Consider the following 25,612-nt stretch of genomic DNA (forward strand, 5'->3'; position numbering starts at 1 on the left):
CATTAGTAAAGGTAAAAGTATTTCTCTAGTGCTCTTCACTTTGTAAAGTAACGTAAAAGTGAAAACAAACTGGTGTTAGCCATGCTAATTAGCGAGTTATCGACAGCGAGTCCATATCTTTATAAGAGTCTAATATTGGAGCTCGGTAGAAGACTGACGGCATCTTCAGTGCAATGCACCGGATCACACCGGGCCAGAGTTTGATGATGCAAGCCTTGCGCGTGTCTTAGCAAAGTGAAGGGCGGATCATGGTTCAAGCAGGACATTATGAGGACAAGCTGTGCGGACTTCATTACATAAAACACAAGGAATGAACGCATGAGACGCCGGCAGTAATCAACAACAGGCGGTATTCAGAGAAGCAAATGTACTTTTGTGTCCCTGATTAAAGAAATAAAAGCTCAACAAAAATGCCAAGTTTGCCTAGTCAAGTTTGTCTTTGGAACAATCACCACAAACAAACATACACTGGAGTCCAAAGCCTTTTCTTTTTTTTTTTTGCATTTTGAAGCAAACCTGGGAACTGTCAAACTTGGCCGGTTTCTCTGCAGAAAGCCAGAGACTCCACCTTGCAGCCATCTGATGTTACAGGCAAGCTTTTCTTTTCTGTGACCGGGCTGAAAAGCACAAGGCCTGGTTGTGTCACGTAAACACGTGTGCCCTTACTCAGAGGAGGAGGTGTGGAGTACACGGCCGCAAACAATTGTGATGCATTTTAAGGAGAATACCAACATGCATATCTCGTTAAAAATCTTCATTAGGTTAGGGTAGGTTCTTTTGAGGACAATGTAGATCAAGTCCCACCACTATTTCATAAGGACTCAAATGAAAAACATTGGGTACTGCATCAACTGGAGTTCCTTTCATCCATCTTCAGTTAGCGTCAGGACAAAGCTGCTTTTGTTGCCTTATTTTAGCAATGCTCGCCAATAGCTGGGAAAATGTTTCCTGTAGGAGAAAAGAGCATTCAAATGTTTGCCCCAAAACAAAGCAGAAAGGGAACGTCTATGTCAAAGTTTAAACGCTGAAAATGTCCTCTGTGTATCCGCCCGATGTGGCCCGTTTGTTTTGCTTGCTAAACTCCCGGTCGGTCGCAGCTTCACCTTCCCCGGACGTTTAAAAAGCAACACCGCGCTTCGCTTTTCCACAGCCCCTTCCTGTTTCACTCGTCTATCTTTTCCAGTCCAAAACGCAGATCCAACCCACAGTACACCCTCTCCAACTTTCGCCCTTTACCACAGCTTTGCTCAGAGATCATAACCCTCCTGTTGTCCCTTGCCCACCGAGGATGCATTACTTCATCTGACGTTTCCTGACTCTCAAAACAAGTCTGGAGAGTGAGGTCATGCTGGAAGGCCTCCTGGCAACAATGGCCCTGTGGCTGGTCGCAGATGTGCATCTCCTTTTTTTAAAACGGCGAGAGCGGTCACGCAACCGCCAACGGTGGTTGATTCCTTTATGATGCCCAGAAGTGCAATTCTGTAGTCTTGTTGTTTCTCCAGTGCGGAATGAAAACCTCTAACATGGAGCTAATGCAAGTTTAATGAAAGGCTGTGATGTGGCTCTTTGGCAGAAGTCGTAATGTGATTATAGTGAGCAGTAGACCGGGCCAAAGCACACGGAGGCCGGCTACTCTTAAAACCCAGACCCTTGCAAAGCTCTTTTTCGAAGGAGAAAGGCAATTGGCGCAAGGAAGTCCGGCTGTGGAAATGACGCTCAGGTTTTTAACTCCCAGGTAATTCCAACAGTGGAACGAAGAGGTCAAACGCGAATAAGGCCGTCAGTTAGATACACGGGTCGGAAACCTATGTTTCCTAAATGGCGGGGGTGGGTACAGACGGGACACGGTTCCTGAGGAGGAAAGCCCGAGAAACAGAAGCCCATCTGCTTGCTGCTCCTCTAGTGGACACTTCCATGTCACCGCTCTCTTGGCCCCCGGCATCTCCGCTTCAAGTTTCCTCTCCGAGCCCAAGGACTTTCCAGAGCGGGACTTCCTCTCAGCTGTGGGAGTGGAAGGTAGTTGCAGAGAAAGACGTCACTCGATCGCAACAACGGATCGTACCGAGGTCAAAACGAGAGCAGTTTTTCGTCTTTATTTCCAAACTGCAAAACAGGCAATTGGGAAGAGAAGAGAGGACGTCCAAACGATAGCGGTTTTAGTGGAGACGGTCCAAAAGCAGCATCTTTAGCCAAGGTGCCACCAAGCAAATGGAGAAGTATGCATATATTGTGTTAGGTGGCGTTTAACAACAAATAATTGTCACAAAGTAAGAATAGGAATGTTTCATGAATTGTTTGTGTGGAAATTGACTGTTCTAATCTTGAATCTCTCAACGAGTTTGTGGTCTATGGAACAACATAAGGTCAGCTATGTGAAGTTAAGCTGGAGTCACAATACGGCACAACTCCTCTGGGATAATCTACTGAGAGTTGAGAACATTTATAGAGAGATTTCACCCAGTGCTTAGAAAAACATGACTAACTGATCACTTTTCTGCATAGTCCATAAAAGAAATGCTGTCAAATGTCCGTTGTTATTCATAGGTTCAAAGAAGAATGCCCAATTACTGAATTACAAACGTTTGTGTGGACCAAATATACTCAGTTTCAGTTTTACACTAGGAAGAGAGTAAAATAAAAAAAATGGGGGGGGTGTCACTCAATAGTTAAGGACCAAACTCACAACATTCAGCTTGGGAGAACGTCACAGCACAACCTGAGCTAATGCCCTCCTACTGTTTGCTTATCTCCAAGAGACCAAAGATATAATTTTTGGTCTATTGGGAGTTAGGAAGATTCCATGGAATCATCTGCAGCTGACACGAGCGATACACCAACAGAAAGCAGGAACTGCGTGGCTCAGTGGGTAGATCGGCTGTCTCACAAGCTGAAGTTCGTGAGTTCGTTCCTCCACCCTTGAGTCACTTTTATTTTTTCCAATTCTTTATTTTACTCTCTTCCAAGTGTAAATATTACTCTAAAACTGAGTCTATTTGGTCCCACGCTAAATAGAGTGAAATTTACTGTGAAAACATAAAAACCTTTGAGTGTTAACTTGAGAGAAAACTGACTTCCCAATGAGCTCCTGGCGTCTCGGACAACAGGTCAAAGTGAGGTCACATACAACCATATCGAAACAGTGGTGGCTAAATAAAAGGCACAAAAAAAGGCAAACATGCATGTGACTATTTTCATTCTGACCAAGATTGTGTGATTACGCTATCAAAAGAATCCTTGTCAGCTTCTTCTTTTTTTTTTTTTTTTATTGGTTTATAAAAGTTGTTGGTCCTGATTTGCCTTTATATGGACATTCCAGGACATTCTGGGCTTCTGGCAGTGGCATTTTAATCTTCCTTAAAAGTTGGATTATTGTTTTATTAGTGTATCGGATCGGCTTCAGTCTGACTGAATAAGGGCTAAGAATATCCAGAACCAGCACATTCTAGAACACTATGGTCTTTTTTTTTTTTTTCTCTCTCTCAAGTTGGATCTTTGTTTTATGCCTTTGTTAAATTAGTTTAAATTTGGGGAAAAGTTCAGAGAATCTCTAGACCAGTTCCAGGTACCTGGTATGACAGATAGCTAATGCTATCTTCCCGAACACCCGGTCTGCCTAGCCTGAGTGAGCTGAATTTCCGGTCTGCTGTCATTATTACTTGGATCCAGTCCCCAAACAAGATTTGTTTTGTTTTGTACCTCATTTCAAATGAATTCAAATACATCTTATGTTGTCTCAAAGGTGTGCACCTCCACCCTGTACTGCAGCACTAATCTAATGAAAGCCAAGTTAAAATCTGCAAGACCACCCTCTGGAAAATGTTGGCAGCGGTGTAGTTATGACAGCATCCCACCATCAGATGCTACAAAAACTTGTGTGTAGCAAATTTGAGATGGTTCCCCTTTGCCAAAGATAAGTTATTGGGGGGAGGGGGGATATCTCTCAATCCCCCTCCCATTTTAAAAATCTGAACCATAGCCATCATGTGACTTTTTTTCTGTTCATTCTTGGTGTCATTTTCAGCAAGTGTAGCAAATTGGAGATGGTTCCCCTTTGCCCTAAAAAAAAAAAAAAAAAAAGAAAAAAAAAAGTTATGGGGGCGGGGTACACATTCTCACAGGAGACCTGTCAGAATATGTACCCTGCCAGTTATGTGCCCTGTATTTGTACCTCAAGTCCACTGCAGAAAGCGAGTGAATTAGGGCTGCACAATATATCGAAAAAAATATCGATATCGCAAAGGCATGCAATAAGTTTTAGACAGAATTTTATGCTTTTTATATGAATTTGACCAGTCAGATGTTAACTAAAATGTGCATCGCCATCCAATAGTTTAAAATTATCAAGACATAATTACAATTAATTAACGAAGATTACATTAAGGTTGCTTATTTTGTAGCATGAAAAATGTTTTTCTTTCATTAGATAATAAAAATTTCATTTCTTTAGATACATGTTAAATATCGCAATAAAACTAATATTGCTACGTTACCTCCCTCAGGGGATACTTTTTTTTTTTGACACACAGGTACCATCTAACTTCTGTTACGGCTACAGAACTACCTATGTAGGCACAAAACTTCCAGGTTGACGTTGTCTCCCTAATCTTTCATTGTAGAATACACATGAAAAATGCAATAATACATCTACAGAAAATCATTTTGTGTTATCATATTTCCTATTAATGATTAAATAACTGGTGGTTAACCATTCATAACGATACTTCTTCGTGCAATCTAAACTCTTTCATGGCATTTGGAATCAGCCAAACATACTGTACAGTAGGGGTGTTAAAAAAAAATCGATTCGGCAATATATCGCGATACTACATCGCGCAATTCTCGAATCGATTCAATAGGCGTCTGAATCGATTTTTAAACTTCCATTTTTAATGGAAAAATATTCAACAAAACGTCTTACTTCGGGTTAGGGTTCACACCTTAAGCATGGAAGAATGTTATATTAACGGAACATTAAGCCTTAATATTTTATTTTAACGCTGTTCAAACATGAAACAGATTACAACCTGTATAAGACTGAAGTTTCAGATAAATAAATAATACATTTTCACACAAATCTTACACTCTACAAGTTGACTGATTAGTATTTTCTAAATTTGAATGAAAAAAATCGCAACAATCGACTTATAAATTCATATTGGGATTGATCGGTATCGAATCGAATTGTGACCTGTGAATCGCGATACGAATCGAATCGTCAGGTACTAGGCAATTCACACCCCTACTGTACAGGTGAGAAATGTTCTGGAAGCCTTGTCCACCTTTGCACAATTATAACCAATCAACACGATCGTCTTGAACCCCGAACTGGTATCTAAAATTACCCAGCAAAGAGTGTTGCTGGCCAACATAGGAGTCGACTCACGTTTGGTGGCGTTGATGAGGTTCTTGCCATCTTTGTACAGCTCCTTAATGAACCTGTTGGTTTTGTCCAGCTCTGCCTCGTGAGCTTTAATCTTCTCTCTAAAGCAGGGGCTGTCCAGATAGCATTCGCTGAATTCTAGCGGGTGCAGTCCCATGTCTCCTGTATGCTTCTCGACTTCTTTTGGAAGGGAGGGGAAAAAAAAAAAAAAAAAAAAAGTCAAATCCGAGATAAAGCCTACGCTTTTTCGGTCAAATCCACAGCGGACAGCATTGCTAGTTAGCTTGGGAGAAGCTAACGTAGGTTAGCATGGTTCAAGTCTATGTGACACGCGCGCCGTGTTGCTCTTCAGTTGTTCAATTTTAAGGGCAGAGAGGAGCGAGCAAAAGCAAGGCGCGGTGATGTGAAGAAACGAGGTGAATCGGTAGAAGAAGGTCCACACACCTGGGGCGGTTGTCAGAAAGTTGCCGCGTACATGTTTTCTTTTCCCTCAACAAACGCACCCCACCTTAGCAAAGTGACAGATTGAGAAACTCTGCTGACATCTGCGTGCGTGTAGGTGGAAACTTCTGCCAAAGAGTGCTCAGCGCCGTTGAGAAGGTTCTACGTTACTACTTCCGTTTTTGCGCGGCGATTTAATAAATACATTATCAGTCAACAAATTGAAACATCATGAGATTACACGAATAATTTAAAAAAAATACTTAAAAAAAATAGTCATATGTGTCCATAGTTCTGATTTTCTCAAATTACCTAATTTCTCATGAACTTGATAATGCGACTACGTGATAAAGTCAAGGGGAAATTAAGTTCTTGATTGGGTCGAAGACGGCGGAACTTTTGTTTAGCTAAGTGTTTAACACCCGAGCGGATTTACCGGAAGGACCCGACTTGCTAAAAAAAATTAGCCCCGGTTTTACAACGCATGTATTTGAATTTGTGAGTAACCTTACGTACTGGTGATTTTTTTCTGCCTTTTTGAGCCGACTGTGAGATGCCTCCTTGGAGAAGAAGAACATTACGGAGGCTTACCATTAAAGACATATTTTGACGTAATGCGTCTCTGAAACGTCACCAAAAACGTCGTTTGTATTGTTTACTTTTTATGAAACGATCAGTATCCGATCTTTCTGTGATCTAAACTCGCTCACGGTAAGTCAACCAAAATGACGCATGGCGAGTTGCATTTTGAATGTAATAAATGTCAATGACGCATAATTAAGATCATTTGTTGCATTTCATCAACATATAACTTATTTGCAGTGTCCTGATTTTGCAATATATTCATCCATGACAACATTTCCCCCTCGAGTGACAACCCCCTTGCGCACACAGAAAAATAAACTAATACGGTATATAAATTGTATGATGATTAATACAAAGAGTTGATTATAAATAGTGTGAAGAAAAAAATACGGGATACAATTGGAATTTTGCAAGATTAAATAAAATGATAATATTATGACAAAAATACGAATGTAAAAAAAAAAAAAAAGTAATTCATAAGGTTAATAGCAAGTTATAAAAACATTGTCATAATATTAAAAGAAAAACGTCTAGAGCATAAGGTAAAAGGCTAGCATGCTGTAAGTTGCTGCAAGTACAATGGCATTACAGTACAAGGAAAAAAATGTTTTATGGGGATACCTTTGTAATATTTTGATATTCTAGTATTGCCGGTAGCAAAATAGCAAAAATAAAGTAACATTACAAGGTGTAGAAAAAGTCTTGAGTTGTACAGTAAGCTAATCACAGTTTGAGATTAACAACAAAATATCTCAGGCACGCTTTGTGTTTACATAGATTTTCTCTGAAACAGACATTGCAAAAGCGTGCATGTTCGGTTGATTGAAGACTCTACAAATTGTCCAAATTTGTGAACATGAACTCTTGTCTAAATGTGCCCTGCTATTGACTGTTTCAGCTCTTCCTCAACGTTAATAAGGATCAATCAATTCTGTACAATTTCAACCTGTTTCCAGGCGATGCCTAATGCCAGCGCGAGGCCAAAGCACGGTGGCAGGAGAACCCGGAGGCGGCCCCGAGAGGATCCGGCCAGGAACGAACTGGTCTCCAGCTCCCTTGAAAGCGCCCAGCAGTGCCTCTTCAGACAAGACTATGGACCGGCATTTGTGCACTACCTCCTGGTCCTCAATCTGGCGCCCGAGTTCAAGGACTTTGCCAGGGTATTGTCTATAAGCACTCAACTTAAAAAAAACAAAACTATATGCTACAAAAAGTACCCTTGATACCTGAAACGATTTTTTTTCCCTCTTTCTTTTTCTTGTAGGAATCTTTCCGCTTCACGCTCTTTAAATGGGCCGAGGAGCTGGACTCGGCGGGCCGCATTCAGGAGCTGTTTGGCTGTTATGAACAAGCACTGGAGCTCTTCCCTGCAGATGAGGTTATTCTGAACAGTATGGGCGAGCACCTCTTCAGGTATTTTCTCCTTCTTAAAACATTCATTGCCAGACTAGCAAAAAAAAAAAAAATGCATCATTTGACGTCTTTTTCCGTCAATGGCAGTGAATGAGTTAATGTACATGCAAAATGACCCCTTATTATTCAGGCAATTTTGCCGAAAACGCCTAAAAAAAAAAAAGGTGCACCCAAAGTAAGTTTGAAACTGTTCGAACCATTTGGAGTATCGGCATAGTATTATTATTTTTTTATTCATTTAGTTTTTTTCAAGTTAACCCTTAGAATTGTTGCCACCGGTGGGACGTCCGCATGATTTAACCGGCATGTAAAAAAATAAAATAAAAATAGCTACTGTAATAGAAAAATAAACAGTTGACTGAAATCTTGCATGATGTCATCTTACATATGATGACTGTTGGACCTCAATAGTGTTTTGTTTTGGGGGGGGGGTTTCATGAAAAATTTGATCTTTTTTTTTCTAAACAGAGTGATGCCCAGAGATACAAAGTTTTTTTTTCTTGCAAGCAAAAAAGTGAGACATGCACCCAGTATGATGGCAGTGAACAGGTTTACACATTGTGTGTTTAAAACAGCTTTGCCTTGCTTAACACTGCTTAGCTTATTGCTAACAAACAATGCACAACTCCATTGGCGGGATAACAAATAGCACCTATGTGTCAGCGTTAAAGCTCCAAGGAACGAGTATTTCAACACAACCCATGGAGACAGAAAATTAAATTTGGTATATTTTTAATATTTCTCTGCACACCAACAAACGAGCAATTAGGCAGATTGGTAAAGAAGTGCTGCCTCTGCCAATGAAAATTCAACTCATATTGTTACTGATCTAATGTTGATGTAATGTGTACTTTTGCTCTTAACCCATGGAGACAGATTTTTTTTTAATTTTTTAAAATATTTTTAAGAATTCTGTGCACACCAACGAACGTGCAATTAGGCAGCTTGGTAAAGAAGTGCTGCCTCTACCAATGAAAATTCTACTCATGTTGTTACTGACCTAATGTGGATGTAATGTGTACTTTTGCTCTTAACCCATGGAGACAGGTTATTATTATTATTTTAAATATTTTTAATAATTCTCTGCAAACCCACGAACGTGCAATTAGGCAGCTTGGTAAAGAAGTGCTGCCTCTGCCAATGAAAACTCAATTCATATTACTGGTATTACTGACCTAATGTGGATGTAACGTGTACTTTACCCCTTAAGTCGTCATGGTAACAAGCCGTGCTCGGTGCATGTCTTTAAAAAAAAAAAAAAAAAAAAAAAAAGTTTGCTCATTTAACTATTTTAAATATAATATTAAGCTCCCTTCTTTTTTTTTTTTTATTGACAACTCAGAATGGGCTTCCGAGATGAAGCGGCAGCTCATTTCTTCAAAGCCCTGAAGCTGAAGCCGGACTTCCCGGAGGCCAGGGAAAACTTCTACCGCGTGGCCAACTGGCTGGTGGAGCGCTGGCACTTCCTCATGCTCAACGACCACGGGCGCAACCGCAAGTACCAGCAGGCCATCCAGAAGGCGGTGCGCGGCGGTTGCACCACCGTACTGGACATAGGTACTGGCACTGGGATCCTTGGGTGAGATACGGACGCTAGTCTACGTTTCGTGGTTGGGCGTGACGTCGCCTTGCCTTATCGCTAAGGTCTTTTCCGAACAATTCCCTCCGTTGTCAGCATGTGCGCTAAGAAGGCGGGGGCCGGCGAGGTGTACGCCTGCGAGCTTTCCAAGACCATGTACGAGCTGGCCTGCGAGGTGGTGGCGGCGAACGGGATGGGCGGCGGCATCAAGATCCTCCACAAGAAGTCTCTGGAAATGGAGGTGCCAAAGGACATCCCGCACAGGTGCACGCAGGGTTCTTATGCAAGGATGACAAAAAAATATCCTGTCTATCTATCTATCTATAATCCATCTATCATCCATTCATCTATCAATCATCCATCTATCATTTATCCATCTAGCATCCATCCATCTACCATTGATCCATCTATCATCCAGCCATCCATCCATCATCCATCTATCATCCATCCATCTATCATCCATCCATCCATCCATCTTCCATCCATCTATCATCTATCATCCATCCATCCATCCATCATCCATCAATCCATCTATCATCCATCCATCTATCATCCATCCATCCATCTATCATCTATCATCCATCCATCCATCCAAACATCCATCCATCAATCGACCATCCATCTATCTTCCATCCAACCATCCATCCATCCAGCCATCCATCTATCTTCCATCCATCTATCATCCATCCAAACATCCATTCATCTATCATCCATCCATCCATCCAAACATCCATCCATCAATCGACCATCCATCTATCTTCCATCCAACCATCCATCCAGCCATCCATCTATCTATCATCCATCCATCTATCATCCATTCATCCATCCATCCATCATCTATCATCCATCCATCCATCTATCATCCATCCAAACATCCATTCATCTATCATCCATCCATCCATCCATCCATCCATCCAAACATCCATCCATCAATCGACCATCCATCTATCTTCCATCCAACCAACCATCCATCCATCCATCCAGCCATCCATCTATCATCCATCCATCCATCCATCCATCCATCCATCGACACTAAATAAGTTTTTTTTTTAATTAATTTTTTAAATCTCTCTTTCCCTTACTGCCCACCTTCAATTTTCTTTTTTGATCTTCCAGGGTGTCGCTGGTGGTGACGGAGACGGTAGACGCTGGCTTGTTTGGAGAAGGCATCATCGAGAGCCTCATCCATGCCTGGCATCACCTGCTACTCCCTCCACAGGTATCGACAAAAGCAGTCATGGCAGGAGTCTAGTATAGGCGGTGGTAATGGCCGCCATAGTCTTTAGTAGAAAAACAAAATGTATCAAGTAAGAAGCAGGAAAGTACTGAAAAACATCTCTGTTTTGAGTGTAATATGTTGCAATACTGCATATATCATATTTGTATTATTTTTCATGCAGAGTGGGGAGACTGCATCGAGGGACCCTTCTGCGACCGGTCGGGTCATCCCCGCCAGAGCCACCGTATTCGCCATGGCCGTGGAGTGCCTGGAGATCCGTCGGCATAATAAGTAAACAAACCACATTCAATTGCACTAAAAAAACTAGCCACCAGAGGGTGCTAGAACTGCACAAGTGTTAGTCAAACTGACTTTTTTTTTCACAAATGTGTGGCATGTAAATATCGTGAACATGATAATGATATTGTGGCAGTTTTAATATCACGATATCACGATATTGCACTTATCGTTACATCGTGGGAACCAGTATTAGCATGTGGTTTTTTGTGTGTGTGTGTTTCAGGCTTTGCGTGTCCGAGGTGGGCGGTCTTTCACTGGCGTCGGCCGAGCAGCTGCGCAGTCCGGTGAGCTGCAGCACCGAGCCGGACGACTCCATGGAGCCGTACACCACCGAGAGGCTCAGCAGGCTGCCCGGAGGCTACACGGCCCTCACCGAGCCGCTCACCGTACTCCGCATCGACTTTAACAACGTGCAGGTGAGCTGACTTTCATTTTTTTTACAGGCAACATATAATAATTCCATGTTTATAATAAGAATAATAGTTCCAATAAGAATATGACTATTATCATTTTAAAGCATTCATTCGTTATCAGTCACTCAGGCTGGAGGTGGCCGCCTCTGAATTTTTTATACAGGAAAAACCCTGATACCGTAATTTTTGTGATGGCTCACGATTCTTACAAAGGAGAGAATTCATATCTTGACAATGTTGTTTTTTTGTTTTGTTTTTATTGTCACTACCAAATTAAGAGCAAAATTAAATAAAAATCACATTAATTTTGAAGGATCAAAAATGATATAATGTTCCAGTGGTCAAAATATTTGCCGTTACAAAACCATTGCAAACTAAACAGGGGATATTCATAGTAACATTTTTGCTTTGACTTAGAATATGGCTGTGCAATTAACCGAAATTCAATTATTACACTTCACAATTGAAAAATCAGCATAATCGTAAAAAATATTATTAATACAATTTTTTTAGTTGTTTAAATCTAGATATTTAGACCTTTTTTTAATTTTAAAATAATAAATTTTGTTTCATCCAAAAAGAAATTGCATAAATTTAGTCTTTTATTTGTCTTAATATTTTGTATGTGTTGTTTTACGTTTTAAACATTTTCTTCTTTTGCACCAAAAAAATAAATGATCGTCCTGCACATGCTGCACTCCAAGTTTTTGCCAACATAAATAATTATAAATTATTATAAATTCTGTTTGGTCCAAAACAGACTTACACAATTATAGTTTTTCTATTTTTTTTAATAGGTCTTAATATTTTTAAATACTTGCACATTATCTTGTTTTGTACCAAAAAATAATCATGATTCCAATTATTGCCAAAATAATTGTGATTATTATTTTTTACGTAATTGAGCAGCCATAACTTAGAATGTAGTACAGCACACGAAGAAAAAAAAAAAAAAAGAAAGTAGTACAGCGACAGCTACCTGTTTTTCAGGGTAACCTATCCTCCATCATTTGCACCCATGTTGAAATGAGGGGAGAACCTTGCTCTAATCGGATCATAATTTATTAATTTTTTTACAAAAAAAAAAAAAAGTGATTTGCCACCATCTTGTGGTGTCTAAATTCACTCACTGGCTTTACATGTGACGGTGTTTAATAAGTCCCTGTGTGCTCTTTAGTCTTCTCTGAGTCTCTCTGCAGTAATAATTACGCCGCTTAATAATCAAAGACATAATTAATTCACTCTCATTGGTCTCGTGGAACCAAAACATTTTGCATCATCGCTGGCCTGCAGGGATTGATTACCTCGTTCATTATCTCCTACCACACTTGATTATGAACAAGTTCATCACGCAAGCAGACGAGCACAGATGCTGCGTCGTTGGGCAATTGGACTGCAGACAAGCTAACCTATTTTATTGATAACCGTCATGCACAAAACTTGTTTGAGAGGGAATATAGAAGGAATAAATAATTGTGACGAAGTTGTGTTTTTTAATTTGGAAAACTAGTCCGACTTAACTTACTTCTTCAATTTAAGCAATACGTTCAATTAAGTTAGAGTTTATATTACATTTTACCAAGCAGGTGGTACTGTAAATACATTTAATTAATGTACTATTGATTTTATAATTCCATCAGTACCTCTAAATTGACACTAGGTGACAGTATTGCTCTGTAAACGCCTCCTGGCTGTGGAGTTTCACTTTATTTTAGGTTTATGTTATAATTGTCCCGAGGATGTTCAAATATTAATTTATTTATTGCTACACCTATATATATATATATATATATTTTTTTAACGGTTTCATAAAACAATAAGTAAAGTATCTCTTTAAGTGTTTGTTATATTTGTTTCTGTATTGAATATGTATACAGTACTGAATATGAAGATTATATATGAGGTGAGATCTTTTTACCAACCCGATAATGGTTTTCGTCAACGTCACAACAGTTTTTATATTGTCTTTTTTTGTCTATATGCGATTTAAAAAAAAAAAAAAAAAAAACCTGAATGTAATAATATACAGAATTATAAGCACTTCATATAATGGATGGATTTTCAGTGGGACTCAAGTGCAGTTTCAGAAAAACTCAAATACATGATTCGAATTCAAATGATTCAAAATGAGACCATTCATGTGACCTATACTTTTTTTTAGTTTTTTGTTTTGTTTTGTTTTTTTTCCGTCTGCCTGTAGGACTTTTCGATCCCTAAATGCCAGTCCAAAAATCAGAATATTGCATGTCCTTCGCAGGAGCTGGAAGGTCTGAGCGCCAGGCCGGTGCAACGGGTGCGCCTGCCGGTGGTGCGGGGGGGCGAGCTGGACGCCCTGGCCGTGTGGTTCCAGCTGCACCTGGACGAAGAGAGCGGCTTGTCAACGGGCCCCCACGAGGACACCTGCTGGGAGCAAGCCATCTACCCCGAGCACGCCGGCAAGGGTAAAAACAGGAATCAAATGGGGCTGTCTCACGTCAGTTTGGTGCTTTGCTCAAGGGTATCTTGGCTAGGGATAGGCCGATTAGCGGTGCCGATATTTGGCATGTTGGCCAATATCGGCCGATAAAAGCTGGAATCGCACCTAGCAGTGTGATTATAGAGTAATTATAGATTAATCGATTCTAAAAATATTCGATAGTAACAGCTCTAACAGTAGATATAACCGCAGTGTGACTGTATTTTGTGTGTAATTAAAAATACAGGAATTGACTCTTAGTTCTAATTTGGGCGATTACATTTTTTAATCATGATTAATCGCATGAATTCAATAGTTAACTTATGATTAATTGCAAATTTTGTATCTGTTCAAAATGTACAATAAAATGTACAATACGTTTTCATACTGTTGTTGATTTGGGTTAAAAATGTACAATTAATTTCCATTCTCGTTAACATAAAAGTGAGGTGAAAAAATGTTAAAGAGAAATATGGCTCCATCTTTTAGTCATTGATACAGTAATTTCATTATAAATCATATAATTCAGTTAAAATTAAAAAGATCTACTGTAAAAAGTGAGCGTGACATTGATTTGTGTTGTCATTTTTCTGCCACTAGATGGCATAATTGCATTTGTAAGACAGTGATAGTTCAGTGCATTTTTCTTTTCATATTAACTCATTCACTCGCCGCCATGTTCACATTTCGCAATCCCGTTCGCTCCCGGCTGTTTTACTGGATTTTGACTGATTTTGCAAGGCCCACAGAATATTGTTTTCTATTGCTATAAAAGCATGGAATCTATCAAAAGAAAGATTAAAGTCTCTTCTTTCACCAGGAAAAAAAGTATGTTTTTATCTGTTTCCGTTTTGCAGCAATTAGCATTAGAAGAGAGCTAAGTTTCATCAGTTTTCACAAATCTATTTAAAATTCGAAGTAATTTGGCTTTTTTTCTAGATGGCCCTGGTTGATTTCCTTTGCTCTGCTGCCACCTGCTGGCCGTTTGTGTAATAACTACCATTTCTGCAACCGTTCTTTGCAGTTGAGAGGCTGCATCAAAGCCTTCTGTATGCTCTCGCATTAAAAAAAAACAAAAAAACGTATAAATACGTCTTTGGGACACTTAAAACATTTAAAGAAAAACATATTTACACGTTATTGGGAGCAAATGAGTTAAGAGTTAATTTTTAACATGAGGGAACTTGTGAAATTCTGCACATTTAAAAAACAATTAAAATACAAGTTGGCCGACTATCCACACATACTATATGCATTATTATAAATACTAAATTTTGACATGGATGGCTGGAATTCCCCCAGTACAGGCTTTCCAAGTAATGGGCGGTCATTAATCAGGCATTAAAAGACGGCGTTGAAGGAACTTTAATTTAACTCAAAATTAACACACTCATTTTGACACCCCTCGTTCTAATGTTTATAAAACATTAAAGACAGCAAAATTATCTGCACCACTTATTCTACTGTTTCCAAATTTGGTCAATTTTTTTGCCAGCCAACAATTGAATGTGTTGTTTTCTTTCCGTCAGGTTTCCTCCTACAAGGCGGCGACGAGCTGATAGTGGAAGTGTCCTGCCTGGACGCCTACCTGAGGCTGTGCAGCGTGGCCGTGTCTCGGGGCGGCCAGGAGATCGGCGTGGGCGCGACGCCGGACCCCCGCGACTCCGGCGGCCTCGTCCCCAACGCGGAAGCGGAGCTGTGCAGCGCCCTGGCGTCGCTCCAGACGCGCCAACAGCAAGACGTCTGCATGCTGGAGTGCTCGGAAATGGCGCTCTTGAACAATTCCGACTACCATCGCAGCTTTGCCGGCGCCTTGTCCAAACTCGTCAGCCGGTTGAAGGCCCAATCCACCAGCACGGGGGACTCCGATGGCGGTCCTGCACAAGTATGAAATTTAATGTGATGAATTTCCAGGGTGAATAATAATAATTACGGGTTGTCAGGCGACAAAGTTGAGGATGGTTGAGAAGCAGCTAGCGGGCGTTGCGGTCCTTTTACGTCGGACAATTTTGGTAAAATGGAGGAAAGAATTGGGACATCCCTCGACAGCTCGTTTTCAATACAGTGGAACCGCCATCGCAATTTCAATGCGATTTTATGGCCCATTGGAAACAATGTTTATTCCAAATTCACATAGTTCAAAATTACGGAAAATTGCCAACTTTACGAATAAGTTTCCAGGTTTAAAAAAAAAAAAAAAAAAGTGATTTTTTTTTTTTTTTAACTAGGAAAAATGGCAGTTGTAATTCATGACAATGAAGTTACAATATCATAAAATCATAATTTAACAATTGAAAAAAGATAAGGGTGTCGGGGGATTAAATTTTTTTTGAATCGTAATAGTTACCCACAATTAATTGCAAATTTTATATCTGTTGTAAAGGTACAGTAAAATATACAATAAAATAAAATGAGTTTTCATACTCGTAAAAGTGAGAAAAAAAAATGTTAAATAGAAATATGGCTGCATTTTAGATTAATTTCATAATAATTCATAAAATTGCGTTAAAATTAGTGTGATATTGATTTGGGTTAAAATGTACAATTAATTTCCATTCTCTTGTTAACATAAAAGTGAGGGGAAAAAAATGTTAAATAGAAATATGGCTCCATCTTTTAGTCATTGATACAGTAATTTCATAATGAATCATAACATTGACTTAAAATTTAAAAAAATGTACTGTACTGTAAAAATATGGGTGCAATATTGATTTGTGTTGGTCCTTTTTCTGCCACTAGATGGCATAATTACATTTGGTGACAGCTCTGTGAATTTTTCTTTTCGTATTAATCTCATCTTTAACATGAAGTAACTTGTGAAATTCTGCACATTTTTCAAATTGTAAAATGCAACTTGACCCCAGTCTCTACAAATATATGAATTATTAAATTTATTACCGCTAAATTTTGACGTGTCTGCTGCGTTGCGACTGGAATTCCCCCAGTACAGGCTTTCCAAGTAAGGACAGTCATCTCGAGCTGTAGATAATTTTGAATAATTTTTAAACAGTATACCTACATATGGGGACTCATAAAACAAATACAATAAACCAATTACTCAAGTAAGTTTCCTCTTGAAGGCATACTCACACGTAGTCACAGATTCTTTATAGCATGTGATGATGGCAAGTGGAAAAAAAAAAAAAAGTTAGTGTACTTAAAAGTTAAATGGAACTGTACTATTCGGTGAACTCAAAATGTCACAAATTATTTGATTTTTTTCCCCCTCCCTACCACTGAATTTCTTAGCGAGAAGTTTGCTAATTAGGTTGTCGGAAAATTCTGACATTTTGTCATTTAAAATGTGTAGGAACCCTGCGCCGCGGACCCTCTGTACATTCTGGACGTGTCGGAGGGCTTCTCGCTGCTCTCCCTCATCGCCGCCAGCCACGGCGGGGTGAAGGCCTACAGCTCGGTGGAGAAGAGCAAGCAACAGGAAGTGCTGGAGCGGCTGGCGCGCGCCAACGGCGTTCCGGAGGGGAGCCTGGAGTTCTGGCTCAACCACGGCGAGGACGAGCAGGGCCCGCTGCAGAGGCCCTCGCGGGAGAAACTGTGGAGCGCCATCTTCCTGGACTGCGTGGAGACGTGCGGACTCGTCAGGCAGAAGCTGATGGAGAAGGCGTCGCTGGCCAGGTGAGACAAAAAGCTTGTTTATATTTTGAATTTTTTTTGTTTTGTTTTTGTTAAATTCAAAATCATAGTGGGCGGCACGGTGGGTGAGTGGTTAGCACGTCCGCCTCCCAGTACTGAGGACTCTGGTTCGAGTTCAGGCTCCGGCCTTCCTGGGTGAAGTTTGCATGTTCTCCCCGTGCCTGCGTGGCTGGCGACCAGTTGAGGGTGTACCCCGCCTACTGCCCAAAGCCAGATGAGATAGGCTCCAGCACCCCCCGCGACCCTTGTGAGGAATAAGCGGTCAAGAAAATGGATGGATGGATGGATGGATGGAAAATCGTCATTATTTCTGACCAACAAAAGTAAACCCAATACAAGGAAATTTTCATTACTTTGTAGTTCTAGCAAGTGAAGAAATTGACAATAAATCTGACTTTGGCTTAGAAATGCAAATGTACTTCACTCATTCAAGACCAAAAACGTGTAAATATTTATTAATAAATAATAAAAAAATAATGTAATTTTTTTTGTGCAAGAGCATACAGAAGGCTTTGATGCGATTTCTGACATGGAGAGGTGGCTTAAAGCAATGGTAGTTATTACAAAAAAAAAAAGGGCCAGTGTGGCAGCAGAGTATAAGAGATCAACTGGTGCCATGTTGAAACAAGCTCTTTTTGACAGTTTTCACTGTGAATTATGATGGAACTTATCTCTATTCTAATGCTAATTACTGCAAAATGGAAACAGATACAAATGTGCTTATTTTTTCCTGATGAAAGAAGAGACTCTAATCTTTCTTTTGGTAGGTTCCACATTTTTATAGCAATAGAACACAGTATTCTGTGGGCCTTGCAAAATCGGTCAAACAGCCGGGAGCGAAGGGGGTTGTTGCTTCAGTGAAAATAGCTGCGGTTGAATGAGTTTTTAATTAATTACAACTGAGTTGTACTTGACATATGTACTGTACTTAATGCGAAAAAAAAAAAAAGTTTAAACATTTTTCTTCACGTACCACAAGAGAATCACTGCTGTAGAACATCAAACAATTCAGACATATTTTTGTTCGAATTTTCATATTTTACAACCGTCCGCAACGTTCCCATTTTGGATTTACCTAAGATGTCTGCTGGAGCGCGGCGGTCGCGTCTACCCGCACAAAATGGTGGTGCTCGGCGTGCTGGTGGAGTCGGACACACTGCTGCTGGAGAGCGCCGTCCAGGGTCGCGAGGCGACGCTCGGTTTCAACATCGCCCCGTTCATCAACCAGTTCACCGTAAGTAGCCATAAAACGTGGAGTGGATGCTGAATAACTGAGCAAATTAAATGAATTAATTTCAAATTCTAAATTTAAAGTACGCGTCCTGTCTGTGTTTCAGGTTCCGGTCCACGTATTCCTGGATTTCTCCACATTGGCTTGTCGACACCTTAGTGAACCAGCCGAACTCTTTGTTTTGGACCTCATGAACGCTAACGCTAACTATGACCACAGGGAGGTTCAGGTGGGTTAATTAATGGAAGAAAAAAATAGGAAGTAGAAAATTACAAAAAAAACGTAAATTAGCAACAGCACAAGAAACTCTTGCAAGAACGTTTTTCTACTTTAGTTTCGATTTAAGTTACCAGCCTGCTAGCTAATTAGTAGCTAGTGCAAGACGTTATAGTAGCAGTCAATGGGAATTAAAAAAAAAAAAAAAAGAGGAAGTAGAAAACTAACAAAATAAAATTAGCACCAGCGAAAAACAGTTGAGTAAGAAAGAATGGTTTAATCTATAATGGCAACGATCAAATAAGAAGAATGCGGACAGAAAAAAAATACTAGAAAACTATCAGAATAGAATTAGCAATAGTGTGACACATAACACTAACCGACAATCAATACAAAAAAACAAACAAGTTTTCGATACGACCACTCTCTCTAGATCCGGACGACGTCGTCGGGCAGAATCACGGCGGTGCCCTTCTGGTACGACATCCACCTGGACGAGGACATCCGCGTCAGCACGCTAGCACCGAACTCTCACTGGAAGCAGGCCGCTGTGGTCCTGCAGCGCCCCCTGGAGGTGGCGGCCGGAGAGCAGGTCCGGCTCGCCGTCAAATTCCGCAACAGCAGCATCTCCATAGAGGTGCGAAGAGACGAGTGATGTCGCAACATCGTCGTCGACTGGTAGCATGCTTTTAAATGGCGCCATTGGTCTTTTGATGTCACGTCAAAAATACATACAAATACATTTTAGTAATAAATACAAATAGAAAAGCATGATTGTGTTTTATTGAAAACAAACCAAGTTGTTTTGTTGTTGATTTTATTGGAAAAAATAAAGCTGTGGAAGGCATTAGAATGAAGGCCACATTGAAAAGTAATAAATTATACACACTAGGATGTATTTTTTCCCTCTCAACAGTCAACAGTCATAATCTTAATGAGAACAAATTAATATTTTGGTCAAATAAAAGTACTGCACTTCGTTTTTTCCACATTTTTTTTTAAGAATTGTAGTTTTTAATAAACTTAATGGGGGAGGCTTTTTTTTTTCTTCTTCTTAACGAACATTGTACAGCTTTTTCTTTAAAAAAAAAATTGTTTATACTGAGGAAAGAAAAAATTATTTGTCCACCCCACCTTAAAAAAAATAAAATGGTTATAAGACTTCTCATAACATTCTGTGATTTTTCTTGTAGTATAATTAGCTTGTCTTTTCAGTGTGGCCCTAAAATACTCAGTACATAACACCGTTTGAAATTTGACACCATAAATGTGAGTATCCCTGCAAATAAGTAACAAATTAGGCTAAATGGCTAAGGCTACACCTTTAAAATATGACTTTAAAGTTTTATGAATGAGAGATGTAAGTCAGTTGTGTGATCCAACATAAAATGAAGTGTCATTCCCTCACTGGACATTCTTGCAGCTGTCATGTTATTGATTTGTTTGCCACAGTTAGTGAAGTCATTGGGTCCCGCCCATTTATTAACCATTATGCGATGACGATCAGATCCGTTTGGGTCGGCTCTTTGGCTCCGGCGTCATCGTCGCCGGCGTCATCGTCCTCGCTTGCGTCGCTTTTGACTTCCTGCTTTTGGCCGAGGTCGGCGGGTGCTGACAGGGAGTGGGGTGTCCGTCCCATGCCCTGGTAATGCCCCCCGGGCGACGGCGGATCGGACGCCGCCTCGCCGATGGCGTCCTGGGAGGCCGACGACGAGAGGAGGCCGGAGCGCTCGCCGGAGTTCTGCGCCTCGCCGAAATACGGCTTCCGGGGGCGACCCATCACTGTTCGGCCTGTCAAGTAAGAAAAACGAAAATTTTCCGACAGATCTATGCTATTTGTGGCACTAATAGAGGGAGTCCACCATTTTGCTGATGATTTATTTCTATTCACATTTAATGTGTTTTAAAATCCCACTTATTCCAATTGTGTTGTAGCTTCCAGTACATATAGATCTCAAAGTAAATAATGAAAGATTTGGAGCTATATAAATAAAACAATTGAACTGTCACTGACCGACGTTGCGGACTTGTTCCGAGATGTCAGCCCTGACGTCGGAGACGTCCCACATGGCCATGAAGGAGTCAAAGCAGGAGCCCTCCTCGGCCTCCTGGATGTAAGGCTTGTACGTGAAGCTCACGTGATGAGCTATGGCCGCCAGGAACATCTCCACGCAGATCACAAAGTCCTGAGTCGGCCAGTGGGCGAGACGGAGGCAAACCGTGTCAACGTTAGGCCAAACGGCATCAGCGGCCATTGACAATCGCTAAACAGGCTAGCCGACTATGACTAGAGGCAAGCTAACTGAATGACAAGTCAACAGTAAACAAGCTAACTCAATAACTAACTGTGAAATTGAACAACAAGAATGACAACACTAACAAGTTAACTATAACCTACTAAGTAAGTAATTAACTAAACACAACAGTCAACCAGCTAACTACAGCAATGAACATGCTAACTGAATAACTACATTTACATTTACAATCAAGTCAACTAACTACAACCTAACGATAATGTTGACTAACGTCAACGGGCGAACAAGCTAGCTTAATAGTGAGGAAAAAAAGAACTAATTAATGGCAAGTTAACCAGCATACAATCTAAATGAACAATCAACTTGTGATTTATGCTAGTTATTAACTAATGACAACAGTAAACAAGCCAACTGACTCTCCAACTACCCAGTTAACTAAACAAGCTAATTAACCACAACCAACAAATTAGGTGAAGAAATAACGATCAAGATGACTGACTACAACCAACAAATGAATAACTAATGCTCGAGTTGCCTATCAACAATAGTGAGCAAGCTAGCTGAATCGCTAACCTTCAAATTAGCTAATTAGCTCATTGACAAATAATCAGGTTAACTAAGTACAGTTAGAAAATCGTTATCTACAACCAACAAAATAACTCGTGTTGAAAATTGAGCTAGGTAATAAAAAAAGTGGCTAACAAATAAAACTAATCAACGTGTGCGCTCGATTTGTTCACCTGCAGTCCGGTGGCGACGGCCTCCACGCTTTGCCAGTCCCACGTACGTTTCTCAGAGATGATGCCCACCTTCACCAGCAAGGCGATGAGCACAGCTTGCCTGAACGTATTTATTTAAAAAAAAAACAAAAAAAAAACTGTGCGACAACTCCCGAAATGATAAGTTAAAAAAAACAAATAAAAAATGACAACGTTTACCAAAATGAGACGAACACCACCATTTTGACACACAGGAACTTGCCCACCGGCTTGATGGGACTCAGCTCCTCTCGCAGGGCCCTGTAGAACAGCACCAGGCAGTACATGGCAAACTGGACGCACACAAGATGAACATTACATACACACGACATCACATATGATATATATGATATAATACAAATGGAGAGCTCAAAGTACCAGCTGCGACATGTTGTTGACAATAACCAGGTAGGTCCACGCGTTGGTGGAGCTGAAGTTGCCTTCGTCGTACACTTTGCATAGTTGACAGATGCTACCGAGACGAAAACGAAGCGTCAACGGAAACAAATAATATATTCAAAGATGGATGACGTGCGACTTACAGAGCGATAACCGTCGTGACAGGTCGAACCACCGTGTACTGCAGCACTCCCAGCTTGCACCTTAATAGCAAAACCCTTTGGAGGAAAGGAAACGTATTATATTTACTGTATATAATGATAAGAAAATGACTGACAATTTATTATTGTAGGAATAATTGGAAATAATAAGTGAAGAACCACAACATCTAACGCAGCAGAATGGTTCGAGCCAGTCTGCTGAGGCCGCCTGTTTTCTGTTAAGAAATGATTGCAAACTTGACCACACATACTCGGCAATCTTCCACTCACATGCACAACACATAGACAAACAACTACACTGTGTTCCAACTATGCCTTGCATTTGGATTTTTAGGGTTGGAACACCCATGTAACTAGGGGCATGGAAACCCAAAAAAAAAAAGAGAGAGAGGGTGAGAAGAGGAATCTTCAGAGAGTGCAGGAGTGAATTGTATCAGTCAGTTCCTCTCCTCTCTCAGCAGTAAGAGAATTTATTCAGCATTTACCCACCTTTTTAACGGAACCCAGCGGAGTAGAAATAATGCCGTACGGGAAACGTTGGCTAACACGAAGTACACTCACTCTCCCATTGGCCAAGGTGGGCAGCAGCACAGGGGTGGGAGGTGCTTCTGCTGCTCCTGGACCTCCAGCATCATGACCAAGCTGGGGTACTGGTTCTCCAGGTAGTTAAGCAGGAAGGTCATGAAGTTGTAGATCACATAGGCCTCGTAGCACTCCCGGCACGTGTCCACGTATATGGCGATGTGGGGATATTTCAGGGCTATCCACTGCAAAGGTTTTTGGGAAAAAAATAAAATAAAATAACATGCTTCCTCATTTGTCATTCATGGTAAATGTAAAAGGTTCTATGGGCCGTTAACTCATTCAGTGCCATTGACGGCTATACACGTCAAAGTAGGGCTGTGCAATTAATTGAAATTCAATTATAATTTCAATTATTACACTCCACAATTAAAAAATCAGCATAATCGCAAAGTAAAAAGATTGAGTTGTTTAAATTGATACATTTGCACCTTTTTTTTTTAAATTTTAAAATAACTAATTTGATCAATTTTGTTTCATCCAAAAGGAACTTGCATAAATATAGTGTTTCAAATTATTTTATTTGTCTTAATATTTTTTATGTTTAAATTCTTATTTTTTTTTGTACCAAAAATAAAAAATATATATTGCCCTACTGCACAGTGCATATGCTGCACTCCAACTTTCACATTTTTGCCAACATAAATAAATATATATTATTATAAATTCTGTTTGGTCCAAAACTTAATTATAGTGTTTCTATTTTTTTTTTTTTAATTTGGTCCTAATATTTTTAAACACAAACATTTTCTTGTTTTGTGCCAAAACATAAATAACCGATAATTGTGATTTCAACTATTGCCAAAATAATCCTGATTATTATTTTTCCCATAATCGAGCAGCCCTACGTCAAAGATCCATTTTTACTGGGCTGGCAGTGAATGAGTTAAAGAAAAAAAAAGAAAAAAAAAAAAAAAAAAAAAAAAAAAAAACTCACACTATCCAAGCTGTAGATTGGCACCATCCACAATATTCTATAACGAAAACAGGGAAACACATTTTTTTTAAATGTCATTTTCCATGACAACATTAAAATGCTTTCTTCACCTGATGATAGGTTTCTGAAGCTCTGGCTGGGTGTAGTGAACCAGATGCTGCAGGATGCCCCATAACGATATGGGGATGGTCATGAAGACAAATATCCCGGCTATGAACCATGCCTTGTTATGAGTTCCAACCTATCATTAGAATAATAATAATTATAATGATGATGATAAATTAAAACAAAAACTTTAGATGAGTCCAACAAAAAATAAATAAGTGGTTGTCAATAATAAGGCCCGACACCAGTACAAAAAAAAAAAAAGACGTTCATCAATAATAACATAATGATAATAATCAGGACAAGTCATCTTTAGATACCTTTCCAATATGGCGGCTCATACGCCAGCCCTTTTAAAACACGCACAAACATGATAAAAAACAATGTGGAATGACAATCACAACTGTTTTAAATCGTTGGCATAAAATGACATAATTATAGTTTATTCAATTAAAAATTATTATTATGATGATGATGATTACCTATTAATGCACGACATTCCCCATAATGCAGTTCGCTCAGGTAATGGCATCCCAATTCCGAGCCAACTCACCTCTGACTTCTGAAGTTCCCAGACGCACAGCGGCAAGACCACAAGCAGCAATAAAATATACAACAAGACCACCAGAGGTCGAATCCATCTTCTCCAATTCCCGCATGAACAAGGCATTGTGGCATGAAGACGCCAGGCTATTTTTTTTTATTTTATTTTTTCCAAATAATATTCAGAACCCGAATTATGAACGTTTTTTAGCGGCTAACGAAACATTGGGCAAAGCTAACAAAGCCTTCCGTGTCCCCCAAGTGAGTAAAAGTCGCCGTTATTGTTGCGATGGCATGTTAATTGTCAACTCATGTGACTTTAATTTCCCCTAGCCGGGTGGCTAGGCTAGTGTTAGCTTGCCCGTCATCTTGCCATGTAAACAAACGTACGTACGTGGCAGTATTCGAATAGCTGTCGAAAGTCTCTTAATGTTAATCTCTTATTGAAACGCCATTCTAACAACAAGCTAAATGATCCATCTTCTAACAAATCCAAATGATCTGAACTCTGTTTTCGTCGGTAGTAAACCCCCAAAGTTTCCAAAATACTTATTTCCTTCTTTCGTCTGCTTCCTGCTTCCGGGTTTAGCCCCGGTTACAAATAGGATTTGATTGGTGGTATTGTTTCCGATAGCCAATCAGTGAAGAGGGTTTTGTCCGAGTGTAGGAGGGGTTGGATAGTTTGATTGTTATGCACGCTTTCCACCAGATGGCGATGTTCATTAACAATTGTTAATCAGTACAGCATGTGTCAGATTTACCGGTTGTTTTTGACTTGAGAAATTAACATATTAAAAATAAACATGTCATGTGGTCCTGTCTACTTTATAACTACAAGCTTTATTCTGAACATTTAGGCCCATGTTTCTAATAATGCTTAAAGAGACTAAATCATTTCGAAATTATTTCTCCATCATATCGTCACCATAATAAAAGATCCAAAGCACGCATGATGGTGGAAATATAAATAATTTGTTCTGGGGTCATAC

At 39.9% G+C, this 25,612-nt stretch overlaps 3 protein-coding genes and 1 long non-coding RNA gene across 11 annotated transcripts in view; 1 reads left to right on the forward strand and 3 right to left on the reverse strand.

Annotated features, from left to right (window-relative positions):
* Positions 1–6,492, reverse strand: part of arhgap10 (Rho GTPase activating protein 10) — a 47,310-nt gene extending 40,818 nt beyond the window's left edge. Inside the window, exons 1-2 of one of the 5 annotated variants that reach the window (XM_077525760.1) lie at positions 6,338–6,492; positions 5,384–5,560 (exon numbers count right to left, since the gene is read on the reverse strand). In XM_077525760.1, coding sequence (XP_077381886.1) covers positions 5,384–5,537 — 154 coding nt within the window. In that variant the 5' untranslated portion in view covers positions 5,538–5,560; positions 6,338–6,492. The other 4 variants (XM_077525762.1, XM_077525761.1, XM_077525759.1 and 1 more) reach the window with 4 other exon arrangements.
* prmt9 (protein arginine methyltransferase 9) lies at positions 5,722–19,654 on the forward strand. Of its 3 annotated transcripts, none has more exons than XM_077525755.1 (14): positions 5,722–5,796; positions 7,363–7,566; positions 7,671–7,819; positions 9,162–9,398; positions 9,495–9,662; positions 10,515–10,617; positions 10,799–10,908; positions 11,141–11,333; positions 13,588–13,771; positions 15,315–15,670; positions 17,096–17,418; positions 18,517–18,670; positions 18,774–18,896; positions 19,317–19,654. In XM_077525755.1, the coding sequence occupies exons 2-14, from the start codon at positions 7,366–7,368 to the stop codon at positions 19,536–19,538; spliced, it is 2,523 nt and encodes an 840-aa protein (XP_077381881.1). In that variant the 5' UTR covers positions 5,722–5,796; positions 7,363–7,365; the 3' UTR covers positions 19,539–19,654. The 3 variants fall into 3 exon arrangements, with proteins under 3 accessions (XP_077381881.1, XP_077381880.1, XP_077381882.1); XM_077525754.1 differs by lacking the exon at positions 5,722–5,796 and adding an exon at positions 6,217–6,532; XM_077525756.1 differs by lacking the exons at positions 5,722–5,796; positions 7,363–7,566; positions 7,671–7,819 and having other exon boundaries at positions 9,247–9,376.
* On the reverse strand, positions 6,955–19,522 carry LOC144021442 (uncharacterized). 2 transcript variants are annotated; one of them, XR_013284145.1, is made up of 5 exons: positions 18,512–19,522; positions 16,684–17,680; positions 15,374–15,662; positions 10,488–10,678; positions 6,955–9,627 (listed from the first exon to the last, which is right to left on the reverse strand). It is a non-coding gene; the product is annotated as an uncharacterized LOC144021442 (long non-coding RNA). The 2 variants fall into 2 exon arrangements; XR_013284144.1 differs by having other exon boundaries at positions 6,955–9,676.
* Positions 19,655–19,678: 24 nt separating the features above from the next.
* tmem184c (transmembrane protein 184C) lies at positions 19,679–25,195 on the reverse strand. Its single transcript, XM_077525763.1, has 10 exons — positions 24,634–25,195; positions 24,086–24,216; positions 23,976–24,012; positions 23,018–23,223; positions 22,439–22,513; positions 22,275–22,368; positions 22,077–22,189; positions 21,879–21,978; positions 20,898–21,069; positions 19,679–20,674 (listed from the first exon to the last, which is right to left on the reverse strand). The coding sequence occupies exons 1-10, from the start codon at positions 24,748–24,750 to the stop codon at positions 20,373–20,375; spliced, it is 1,347 nt and encodes a 448-aa protein (XP_077381889.1). The 5' UTR covers positions 24,751–25,195; the 3' UTR covers positions 19,679–20,372.
* Positions 25,196–25,612: the final 417 nt, after the last annotated feature.

This window comes from Festucalex cinctus, chromosome 6 (assembly GCF_051991245.1).
Source record: "Festucalex cinctus isolate MCC-2025b chromosome 6, RoL_Fcin_1.0, whole genome shotgun sequence".
NCBI lineage: Eukaryota > Metazoa > Chordata > Actinopteri > Syngnathiformes > Syngnathidae > Festucalex > Festucalex cinctus.